General features: G+C 40.9%; 2 protein-coding genes across 2 annotated transcripts; one reads left to right on the top strand and one right to left on the bottom strand.

Moving 5' to 3' along the window:
- Positions 1 to 732: 732 nt before the first annotated feature.
- Positions 733 to 1,491, bottom strand: LOC110890515. The gene has a single exon (XM_022138138.1). It carries the CDS (start codon positions 1,489 to 1,491, stop codon positions 733 to 735), a length of 759 nt encoding a protein of 252 aa, XP_021993830.1.
- A 2,112-nt stretch (positions 1,492 to 3,603) lies between these two features.
- On the top strand, positions 3,604 to 4,509 carry LOC110890505. The gene has a single exon (XM_022138126.1). The coding sequence runs from the start codon at positions 3,604 to 3,606 to the stop codon at positions 4,507 to 4,509; it is 906 nt and encodes a 301-aa protein (XP_021993818.1).
- The last annotated feature ends 7,820 nt before the right edge of the window (positions 4,510 to 12,329 follow it).

Here is a 12,329-nt window from a genome sequence, read left to right as displayed (position 1 = left end):
TTGAGTTCCCTGATATATAATATCAGGATGATGAAGATCACAGAAAATAACTCGGCGAGAATGACAATCTATAGTTACACGATGTCTAGACAACCAATCTATTCCTAGAATAACATCAAAGTCACACATGTGTATTGGAAATAGGTCTGCCTTACACACAATAGATTCAATACGGATCGGACAATCTTTATATACGTAAGTGATTACGGATGAAGTTCCTATGGGAGTGGAAATGGTGAAAGTGTGATCTAAGAGAGTTGGTCTTATCGGAAGATACTTAGTAAACGAGTGGGATACTAAAGAATAAGTCGCTCCTGTATCGAATAACACATAGATACTACGTTCACCAATCTGAAGGGTTCCAGATACAGTACCTGGAACATTAGCAGCGTCAGTAGCAGAAAGTGCGAAAACTCTTCCTCCAACATTGGGTTGATGATTCTTCTTAGTATCCTTCTTAGGACATTCCTTGATCATGTGTCCAGTTTGGCCACATCTAAAGCATGCTCCTGTACTTCGGTGACATACGCCCTGATGTCTCTTACCACAAGTATTACATAGTGGATATGTAATCTGATTCAGTGGTTGAGTTCTAATAGGTTCTGCATACAACTGAATCTGGTTTTGAGCAGGCCTCGGGTTTTGAAGTCTAGGTTGCCATGGACGTGCTTGATTTCCAAAGTTTTGATTTCCTTGTGCTTTGCGATCTTGATGTTGTGGCGTAATGGATGATTAGCCGATTTCCTGCTTAAATTGGCCTTCCCTATTTCTCTTCTTATTATCCCCAGTTCGGGATAAAAATTCTTTCCTTTCGAACTCAAAAGTTTTGATTGCATCAGCAACTTCGGTGACATCCTTAAATTTCATGTACATGATCGATTTCCGAATTCGATCATTAACTGCCCACTTGCATTTTTCTGCCTGGACTTCTGCTGATCCTGCAACATCTCCTACAATACTAGCCAACCTTGAAAATCGAGTAATGAACTCAGAGGCTGGTTCATCACTCCCCTGTCGAATCACTGCATACTCCCTGATATAAGCTTCTTTATCAGCGGTCGAAAAATACTTGTCGTAAAAGATATTACGAAAGTCGACCCATGAAAGATTAGCGTCAAAATCATCCCCTCCTTTGACTTGCTTATATCCTTCCCACCAAGTTAGTGCGTCATCTTCAAATTTGTAGGTAGCCAGTCTAACTTTGTATTGCTCTGGAACTCCAAGAACTCCGAAGATCTTTTCAATGTGAGCTATCCAATTTCTTGCTTCGACTGGATTAGTAGCGTGACTAAAGGATTTCGGCTTTTGTTTTTGGAATTTACTAATCCATATGTCTATACTATAAGTAATATTGTTCGTGGTATTTCCACCAGAGGTTGGATTAGTGTTAGTGCGTTCGGGATGACGAGTTTGTTGAATAACAGCCTCAGCTGTTTGGGCAACAAGGTTTGGAAGCAACCCAGCAACAGCCTGGTTGATAGCATTAATCATGTTTGGATCAACTGGAGTCTCATTCGAAGAAGTGTTGTTACGTTCATGGTTAGTACGAGTATTCCTACGTGGCGGACGACGAGGAGGCATCTATAAGAATAGACATAGGAGTTAAACCAAATAAGAGATCAAGTTGAATCCTATCATAGATATCTACCCATTCCTCACAGGTCTTAATTACTATCTTCAAGTTTTCTACAGGAAAGAGCCTTTGCTCTGATACCATAGCTGTAACACCCCAACCCGGAAGGGCTGACGTGTCACAATAACGGTAACATAAACAAAAGTCATAATTCCATTTATTTATTTGATAAGGACACAACCACACGGCCATAAAAATTAAGATTATTATACAAGCGGAGACAGTTGTCTTAATTAACTAACATCTTCAGATTTATTCCTAGGCTTTATTCTTCTCTCTTTTCCCCTCCCAAAGTAACCTGTGGACCTGTATATACAAAAAGTTTACGGAATGAGCCGAATGCTCAGTACGGAATTTTAGGCTCAAATAACAAATACTGCTTCATATGAAATCTTATCCGGATGGAACTTTAGGCGAAAATGATACGATGCAAGAACAAAATTTCATAATCATATCTTACGGATGTACCCATGAGCAAACTTAAAACGTGACAATACACAGGTAGCTACTCCTGCATAATTATCACATGAGATGGCGAATTGGCATACCCGTTATCCACCTCCTTATACTTATACTTAAATCCTAGGATCGATCCATACGCCTCCTAATAGCCTTATGTACCACACTTGTACTTAAGAGACGCCGTGAACTGATCTCTCCGTCACGGATGGAGCACATGATGTTGATGCCACAACAACATGCTCGTGGGACACTCCACGAGAAGCGATACTCAGGGTATCAGAGTACAAATGGTCTTATTCACATAACTTATAAAACTTATTTTCATAACAAAACGGAACATATATTGGAACATGCGATAATGAGTATAACATAATACTATCGCATGACATGAAAGCTAAATCAAATGATTAGGATAGGAATCGAACGGACTGTCAAATGAATCGATAATCAAAGACGTGAGGAGTTTTTAACAGATATAGTAATTTAGTAGTTTTATAACAATTTGAATATGAAGCAATAAAGAGTGGGGTAAGGATCCGTACCTTAATAACTCCAAAGTGAAGCTACCTTGTGCTAATATTTTAGATTTATATGGGCAGAGTTTAGACTACTGATTAATCTTTTAACCTAATTTCACAATAATGCACACAAAACAGGGTTAGTGATCAATACAGCAGTTACGATAATTTACGAGATCAAATTCTCCCAATGAATGACCAAGTGCAATACTTCAACTCATTTATCGTATTAACGACAAACGACAAAGTATAATACTTCAACTCATTTATCGAATTATCGACAAACGACAAAGTATAATGCTTCAACTCATTTATCGAATTATCGACAAACGACAAAGCATAACCCAATGTGGGCGGCACTTAGACATTCTTTGGACATATTGATCCCGGAAATGAATCGTAATAGCGATCGAGTAATTACCCTGATTGTGGCAGCACTTCGTGATTCGTGTGTGTTTAATTGGATTGTAACTACTCTAATTCGACGTATGTTCAGAGAATTTCCGTCGCTTTGACACCAGAAATCAAGTGCCAAAGTCGGCTATTTATAGCCAGAAATTTGACATGCTTACCTACCTGCTTGACATGCCTACCTACCTGCTTGACATGCCTACATACCTGCTTGATTGACGTGCCTACCTACCTGCTTGATTGACGTGCCTACCTACCTGCTTGACATGCCTACCTACCTGCTTGATTGACGTGCCTACCTACCTGCTTGATTGACGTGCCTACCTACCTGCTTGACATGCCTACCTACCTGCTTGATTGACGTGCCTACCTACCTGCTTGACATGCCTACCTACCTGCTTGATTGACATGCCTACCTACCTGCTTGATTGACGTGCCTACCTACCTGCTTGACATGCCTACCTACCTGCTTGATTGACATGCCTACCTACTTGTTTGATTGACATGCTTGGGTGTCTTAATTAGGGTTTTCTAGTGGTTAATTTATAAATTACTATTATTCTTTTTATTTCTAGAATAATGATTTTAAATTTATGGGTATTACAGCATGTTTGGTCTCAAATTGGGAACGGTAATAACACTTATGCTTGGTTTGACTTGTGGAGTACTATCGGTCCGTTATGCAATTTTCTAACTCCTAGAGTTATAACCAGAGAGGGTTTCTTGCTGAATGCTAAAGTGGCGGATGTTTATATGGAGGGCTCTTGGTTATGGCCGGATGCTTGGAGAGATACTTATCCGGTGCTTATACAATTAGATCTCATGCAACGAAACGTGAATAATCAGGATCGGCTGTTGTGGAGGGATGGTGATAAGCTTAACGAGTACTCCTCTTCGGGGGTTTGGAATTCGGTTCGGGCTAGGGAGCAGGAGGTGAATTGGGCAAGTATCGTTTGGTTCTCTCAATGTGTTCCTCGGCACGCCTTTTTGATGTGGCTCATTGTTCGACGAAAGCTTCTAACACAAGACAAGATCTTGCAATGGAGCTATCCCCGGAGAAAAAATATGAACATGATGTGCTGCCTCTTGTGCTATGAAAATGTGGATTCGCATGATCACTTGTTTTTTGAATGCAAGTTGTCCTCGGAAATATGGTGTACGGTCCGATCTAAAGTTGGTATGGATAGAGTTGAGCCAAGATGGACCGAGATTGTGGAGTGGTTGAAGCATCGGTCGCGTTCGAAATCAGCGACAAACCTGCTTTGTAAATTGATAGTTGCAGCCACAATGTATGTTATTTGGCAGGAAAGAAACAATCGTTTGTTCAAAAACCATGCGAGGCCTCCGGACATCATTTCTAAAGCCGTGATAGATAGTGTGAGATACAAGTTGATGGGGCTCAGGTTCAAGAACACAATCAGAGTTCGGGAGTTGCTGGAGAAATGGGAGATTCATGATGCTGATTTACTTATGGAGAACGGTTAACTTCATGTGGCCTAGTGTCGTGATGGTCTAGATTGTTGTCTAGTGGTCGTTTGCTTGGTTTTGCTTTGGTTTCCTTGTTGGTTGTTTTGTTTTTTGTTTACTTTCATGAGGGTATGTCTCATGTCTGAACTAGTAAGGATGTTACCTTACTACTTGTTTTGTTTGGTTGTGAATATATAAAATCACCGGGGTAACCCTTTACCCAAAAAAAAAAAAAACTCTGCTATAGACTATCGTCCAATTTCTTGCTGTAATGTTCTGTTTAAGTGTATTAGCAAGATTATAACGGATAGGATTAAGGGAAGTTTGGATAATCTGGTCAGCATAAATCAGTCGGCTTTTATTCCGGGCAGGAAAATATCGGACAATATTCTTCTTACACAGGAACTAATGCACAATTATCATATTAATAGTGGGCCTCCTAGATGTGCTTTCAAGATTGATATTCAGAAGGCGTATGATACCGTCAGCTGGCAGTTTCTTGAGTCTATTTTACCTAGCTTTGGGTTTCATCATAAAATGGTTAATTGGATGATGACATGTGTCACTATGGTGTCATATTCGTTAAGCATTAATGGAGAGCTTCATGGTTAATTTGCGGGAAAGCGTGGTCTTAGACAAGGGGATCCTATGTCCCCTTACTTGTTTACGCTAGTCATGGAAGTCCTGACTCTTCTATTACAACAAGCTTCTTCGCACACGTCTTTCAAGTTTCATGCTCGTTGCCCTAAACAGAAGATTATAAGTGTTTCGTTTGCTGATGACTTGTTTTTATTCTTTTTTTGGGTAAAGGGTTACCCCGGTGATTCTATTAAAATTCAACCGCAAATAAGAACAAGTAGTGAGGATGTGTTCCCCACTAGTTCATATATAGGACATGCCCCATATATGTATGACAAAGCAAAACAAAGTAACTATGACACCCCATAACCTAGCCTACTATACATCATGAAAGAGATCTAGTAGACAAAACAATGCAAAAACAAAACAAAATCCTCAACCGCCATCATCAAAGATAAAGCTGCCACAAACCGGCAACCCTTTAAACGAACCAAAAATAGCCTATCCATTTGAGAATTTTGTGGAAGAGGTGCTTGCCCCTGCTTTCGAAGAAAAAGGATGAGTACCCGATGTCATAAATTCACTAGTTTCATTGTAGACTTCAACGACCTCCTCTTCATCCGAATCCTGCATGTCACTCGACTGTTTCTCCTTCTTCTCTATAAGACCCACAGTACTACCTCCCTGACCACCATCATCATCCTTAAGGGCATCAAAGGAGTTTGACGTTGATACCTGATTTTTCATCGGCTTCTTCAAGGACGAATTTGGTTTAGGGTTTACAACTGGTCTGTACACTACCTTAGGCTTCTGATTTTTCATGTGAAGACCTTGGTTAGTAGATTTCTTCTTCTTTGCACCCACAACCTGAAAATCATCAATTTTCTTTCCAGAATCCCCACTCGAAACGACCTGAGGGCTCTTTGGACACGAGTTATCCTCATGACCAAACACGTAACAAGATGAACACCTTAAAGGCTCCCAATCATATTCGATTTTAACCTCCACCATTGAGTGACCATTACCCTCTAAAGATGGGATTGCAACTGTAACACTCCTCTTTAACTCAGCCCCGGCTTGAATTTCAATGAGAGCTCTAGCATAACTGCTTCTTCCCCATGACTCAGCACACATTGTAGCAGTGTACGAATCTAGCATCTTAGGCACCCCTATCTTAGAAGCAAGCAAACTAAGACCGTCCTCAGTATATGCTGCTAACGGCACTTCATGCATCTTAACCCAAACTGGGATAGCCTTTATATCTTCTTTTTCCAACTTGACAGAGGCCGACCACTCCTTCAAAATTATCGGAACATTTCTAATCATCCAAGGCCCATCCTCCACCAATTTATCCATCCCTTCCTTTGTTTTGAATTTAAAGAAAAAGAACCCGTTCGCATTCATCATTAGTCTAGAAAGACCATATTTAACCCAGTTGTTCTTTGCAAAATAATTCACCGCAGGAAAAGCCAGCCTTTTACCCAGAAAATATCCATACAACTTGTTAGCATACCTGTCAGTGACTTGTTTAACCGAAGACAATGGAATGACGACATCAGCTCCATCATCCAACTCGCTAGATTCCATCATCCGAAAATTAACCTTTACATTCTCCTTTGCAGTGTTTTTTTTGGGTAAAGGGTTACCCCGATGAAATTTATAAATAAACCGAATAAGTACAAGGGTGTATCAAAGCGACACACCAACTAGACTTGACAGACCAAGCCTAGGAAACAAGCAAAACAACCAACAAAACAACCAAAACAAAGACAACCACACAAAACAACCAAGGCAAACCTAAAAACAAATACACACACAAATTAGCCTGGCTTCGCTACATTATCTTCGTTCTCTTCAATCTTCCACAACTTGAAAATCCTTTCCTTAGTTGAAGCCACCCGAAACCTGAATCCCATGAGACGCAATCGAACCGAGTTTTTAATTACCTCAACCACTTGAGCAACCGTCCTCTTATGATTTTTAAAAATTCTGTTATTCCTCTCTTGCCAGATGTAGTAAGATGAAGCCGCAATCAACAACTTACAAACAACGTGATCCGCTTTCTTAGAACTTGAATGTTGATCCACCCAGCCTAATAACGATTCCCAAGCATTATCCACGCTCCTCAGCTGAACCAACACCTTAACGTTACTCCACACTTGATCTGCAAAAGAGCATCGGAAAAACAAGTGATCCCGACTATCACGATCCGTGTAACATAGCGGACAACACATCAAATTTAAATTTGTAAGACTCCCTGCTTCCCAAGCTGTCAACCGGTCCTGAGTTTTTAATTTATTTCGAAACGCTAGCCACAAATGAAATGAATGCCTCGGAATGCATTGAGAAAACCAAACCATGTTAGACCACATCACCTGATTCTCCCTATTCCGAATTGTATTCCACACCTGAGCCGATTGGAATTCACCAGTTTTCCCATCCAAATCTTTCCACACCAAACGATCAAAAGAGTTAGGGACAGTAATCGGAACCGAGATCGTGAATAACACCGGAAATAGATCCAACCAAGCTTGCGGCCACTTCCAATTTCCGTTATGATCAATAACGTCTGCAACTGTAGACTGTAATGAAAACCCAGCATTAGCAATGGCCCTCTCCTTTGCAGTGTTCACTACTCTAGCAAATGATAAAGGTTCTGCAGCCCCAGAAACTTTTGAAATCGAGTTACCACTCAATGGAGTTGATAAATTCACTCCATGAACACCTGTTGTTGGCGAGAACAGTTTATCCACCTGAACCGGAGCCGTGACCTTAGTAAGTTCACCGATGATGTTGATACCACGTCTCGGCTGAATATTGTTCCATCAACATCAAGAAGTCGATCCGCTATTTCTTTAAATGACAGTGGTGGCCTTCCACCAGGTTTCAAGCGTTCATCCATTAAACTGAACCCTAGCAGCCAGAATTCGTTCAAGAAACAAGCCGCCTGAGAAAACCCTAGTAGCCGTCAATCACCAATACACTTGCCGAAACCCTAAGCAGATGAATAGGCAGCCGCAAACCCTAATCAGATGAATAGGCAGCCGCAAACCCTAATCAGATGAATAGGAAGCCGCAAAACCCTAATCGGAACCAGGAGGAAGAATCTGATGCGCCGAAACCCTAAAGATTGATTCTGCCGAAACCCTATTCAGCAAACAATTGGAACGAACTTAATTTGCCACAACAATTGGAATAATGCCGTCGCTCCAAGAACAATCAGGAAACCGAATTAGAAAAACGAATTAGAGAAATCAGAACCCTAGAACACAAAACTTAGTCTGATTTCAATTGATTGGAACCTGAAGAAACGAAAACGGAATCCTTAGATACAAACCAAGATCAATCAGGTTTGCAGATGGCTTCTCTCTGGCGATTTTGGCGATTTTGGCAGCTCCTCTAAAACCCTAGCTTGTTCTTGATCTTCGTCCCTAATCTTCAATCGATCTGGGTTAGGTATTGGGGTGTTGTCGTTCCTTCTGAGTAGGGTTCTAGACTTCAATCCTGGTTTCTAATCTTTTGAAGTTGTTGTTTAGGGTTTTTTCTTTTCGTTTCGTCTTCTGCTAGGGTTCTGCCGATCGTGCTTAATTGCCGTAGGTTTTGTTCCTCTTGTGTTTTTTCCGCGTTGCATGTTTAATTCTTCTGGTTCTTTTTACTTTCGTATGCATGGAGTATAATCGTGATAACAGTTTAGAGGATCTAGGGTTTCGGTCCTTTTCAGAAAGGATGCATGAGGATGTTTTCATTACGTCAAAGGGTTCAATTAATGTTCATGATATGCGTCAAAACTCTTCTTCGCTGAACAAACCTGTGCGGATTGATGGGATTCCATTGATACCTCGTCGAGGTGTTGTGCCGAAGGATCCTAAGGTCATCAATGTTATTGATGAACTACAGAAAATCACGGTCCCAGTTCATCCGGATACGAGTGGCTCTAACAGTCAGGAGACGCAACATGGATTTTCTTCAGGACCGATTCAGGAGGAGCCGGTTTCATATGCTGAAAAGCTCATGTCACAGAATCGTAATAAAAGAGAGGTTAATTTCAGGTTTATACAACCAGTGGAAACAAGGGAGGATGCTGACATTGTTATCCCAAAAGAGGTTGTTCAAAGGGTCCAGGATAAGTTTGAAAACGTTCTATACGGCTATTTTTTGGGGAATAGACTTCCGTATCCGGTAGTAGAATACTATGCCAAAAACGTTTGGGCGAAGTTTGGGTTTTCAAAGCTCATGATGAATTCAGCAGGATTTTTTTTCTTCAAGTTTGATTCGAACGAAGGTATGACGAAAGTGCTTGAAGGAGGGCCGTGGTTAATAAGGAAGATGCCTTTATTTCTGAATAAGTGGTCACCGAAAGTTTCTTTAAAAAAAGAAGGTATCAAAACTATTCCTCTTTGGGTTAAATTGCATAATGTTCCGATTGCGGTTTACACAGATGATGGGCTAAGTTTGTTGGCCTCTAAAATTGGTGTCCCTAAAAGGTTGGATTCATATACTGCGGATATGTGTGCGGATAATTGGGGTAGGAGCAGCTATGCTCGGGCTATGATAGAGGTTAATGCTGATAATGATCTTAAGGACTATATAACGCTAGCTATCCCTAAAATGGATGAAGATGGGTATGTTATGGAACGTGTTAAAGTGGAATATGAATGGAAGCCCCTACGTTGTTCTACTTGCTGTTTGTTTGGACATGATGATAAAACGTGTAGTAAGAATGACAAAGGTAAGGCGAAACAGGTTATTGTGGATGACGAGGGTTATGTAATGGATAACAAACGTGTTGCTCGACATGGCTTTCCCCAAAAGAAGCAAAAGGCGAGGTTCGTCTACAAGCCGAAAACAAACAATTCAGGAGCGAGCTCTTCCGGTACCAGTAGTGGGCAACCTTTGGTAAAAATTGCAAACTCGTTTCAGCCCATTTCATTGGATGATGATGATCATCCAAAAAACGAGAGTGTCCCAGAAGTCAATGGTAGTGTTCATACTCAATCTAAGGAGATGGAAACTAAAGAGTCTGAGGAAGTTTTAGAGAAGATACCTACGGAGATGTCCAAGTTTATGGCTGCTAATGTCACGGATTGTCCGTCTGAGGGGGCAAGCACTCCCGGTTCTAATGGTTTAAATGGGTAGTGTTGCAGCTTGGAACATTAGGGGTTTGAATCGTCCCCTGAAACAAAACGAGATTAGAGTTCTTATTGCTGAAAATTATTTAAGTATTTGTGCTATTTTAGAAACTCATGTTAATGTTAGCAATCTCGGAAAGATTTGTAAGGCGGTTTTTCGTAGATGGAGTTGGACGTCGAATGGGGATGTGTGTCAAAGAGGAACTAGAATTATTTTGGGGTGGAATCCAGATGAAGTTGATCTTATGGTTATCTCTCAATCGGACCAGGTTATACACACACAAGTTCGTTACAAAACTGATTCAAAAATGTTCCTATGTTCTTTTGTTTATGCAGAAAATCGATACCAGCAACGTAGAATTCTTTGGGAAAATCTATGTAAGCATAGCTGCTTAGCTCGTAGCCAGCCGTGGGTTGTTCTTGGGGATTTTAACACAGCGCTCAATATGGAAGATTGCCTCTACGGGCCTTCAAATCACACAGTTAGTATGAGGGATTTTTTTGAGTGCGTCAAAGTTGCTGAGCTTATGGATGTTAAAAGCCACGGGTTACATTATACATGGAATCAAAAGCCTAAAGAAGGGATTGGTGTCCTTAAAAAAATAGACCGTATTATGAGCAACATCAGGTTTTTGGATTTATATCCGGATGTGTATGCCGTTTTTCAGCCGGCTCGGGTCTCTGACCATACCCCGTGTGTTCTAAAGTTGCCTTCCATAGCACGAGACAAGCAAAAGCCGTTTAAATTTCCAAACTTTCTAACGTCTAAACCGGAGTTTAGACAGTATGTTGTCGATGAATGGAATAAGGGTGTGCAAGGCTATGCTATGTTTTCCGTTATGAAGAAGTTGAGGAACTTGAAGCCGTGCTTCCGCAAACTCCTTCATCAGCAAGGAAATCTCCATGAGAAGGTTACTAGACTTCGAAGTGAGCTGGATTTAGCACAGCATCATGTTGATATGAACCCGCTAGATATCGAAGCTCGTAACGTGGTGGCCAAGTGTCTCCATGATTTTCAGGTGGCGGCCTATGATGAAGAATGTTTTTTAAAGCAAAAGTCGAAGATTGAGTGGCTTTGTGCAGGTGACTCGAACACTTCATATTTTCACAATGCGGTAAAGAGTCGTAATTCTAGAAATAAAATATGCTGCATTCATGATGTGCATGGGAATCGATTTGAGGGTAAGGATGTCATTACTGCCCTGGTGGATCATTATTCTAATTTTTTGGGTACCGAGGAGAATGTCCTAAGTTTGGATGATGAAGATCTTTTTGTTAATTCCCTTAACCTTGACACGGCCACCCATATGGTTAGACAAGTGACTCGAGAGGAGGTCAAAGCTGCAATGTTTAGCATTGGTGAGAATAAGGCCCCTGGCCCAGATGGGTTTACTTCGGCGTTCTTTAAACATTCTTGGGATATAGTGGGAGATGAGGTAACGTCGGCTATCCTCGATTTTTTTCAGAACGGTAAGCTTTTGAAACAGGTCAACCACACTATTATTGCTTTAGTTCCTAAAAAGGATACTCCTAACTTGGTTATTGACTACCGACCTATATCCTGCTGTAATGTCCTCTTCAAGTGCATAAGTAAAATTATTACAGATAGGATCAAAGGGAGTTTGGAGGGTTTGGTCAGTATAAATCAGTCGGCGTTCGTTCCTGGCAGGAAGATCTCTGATAACATTCTTCTCACGCAGGAATTGATGCACAATTACCATCTTAATAGAGGGCCGGCTCGATGTGCATTCAAAATAGATATCCAGAAAGCGTATGATACTGTTAATTGGTCTTTCTTGGAAACTATTCTTAAGCGGTTTGGTTTTCATTGCAAAATGGTTAAATGGATTATGACGTGTGTTACCACGGTTTCATATTCTCTATGTATCAGTGGTGAGCTGCATGGTTATTTTACAGGGAAACGAGGTCTTAGACAGGGTGATCCGTTGTCTCCATATCTGTTCACTCTAGTTATGGAGGTTCTGACCCTTCTCCTTCAGAAAGCGGCTTTGCACTCTTCGTTCAAATTTCATGCTAACTGTCCTAAACAAAAGATCATTAGTGTCTCGTTTGCAGACGATTTGTTCATCTTTTCACATGGGGATTGCACTTCGGTGAAACATTTGAAGG

Source organism: Helianthus annuus, chromosome 2 (assembly GCF_002127325.2).
Source record: "Helianthus annuus cultivar XRQ/B chromosome 2, HanXRQr2.0-SUNRISE, whole genome shotgun sequence".
Classification (NCBI taxonomy): domain Eukaryota; kingdom Viridiplantae; phylum Streptophyta; class Magnoliopsida; order Asterales; family Asteraceae; genus Helianthus; species Helianthus annuus.
This window is presented reverse-complemented; position numbering and strand designations above follow the sequence as displayed.

Coding starts and splice junctions, on each gene's coding strand:
- LOC110890515 (XM_022138138.1), bottom strand. CDS start 1,491: ATGATTAATGCTATCAACCAGGCTGTTGCTGGGTTGCTTCCAAACCTT.
- LOC110890505 (XM_022138126.1), top strand. CDS start 3,604: ATGATTTTAAATTTATGGGTATTACAGCATGTTTGGTCTCAAATTGGG.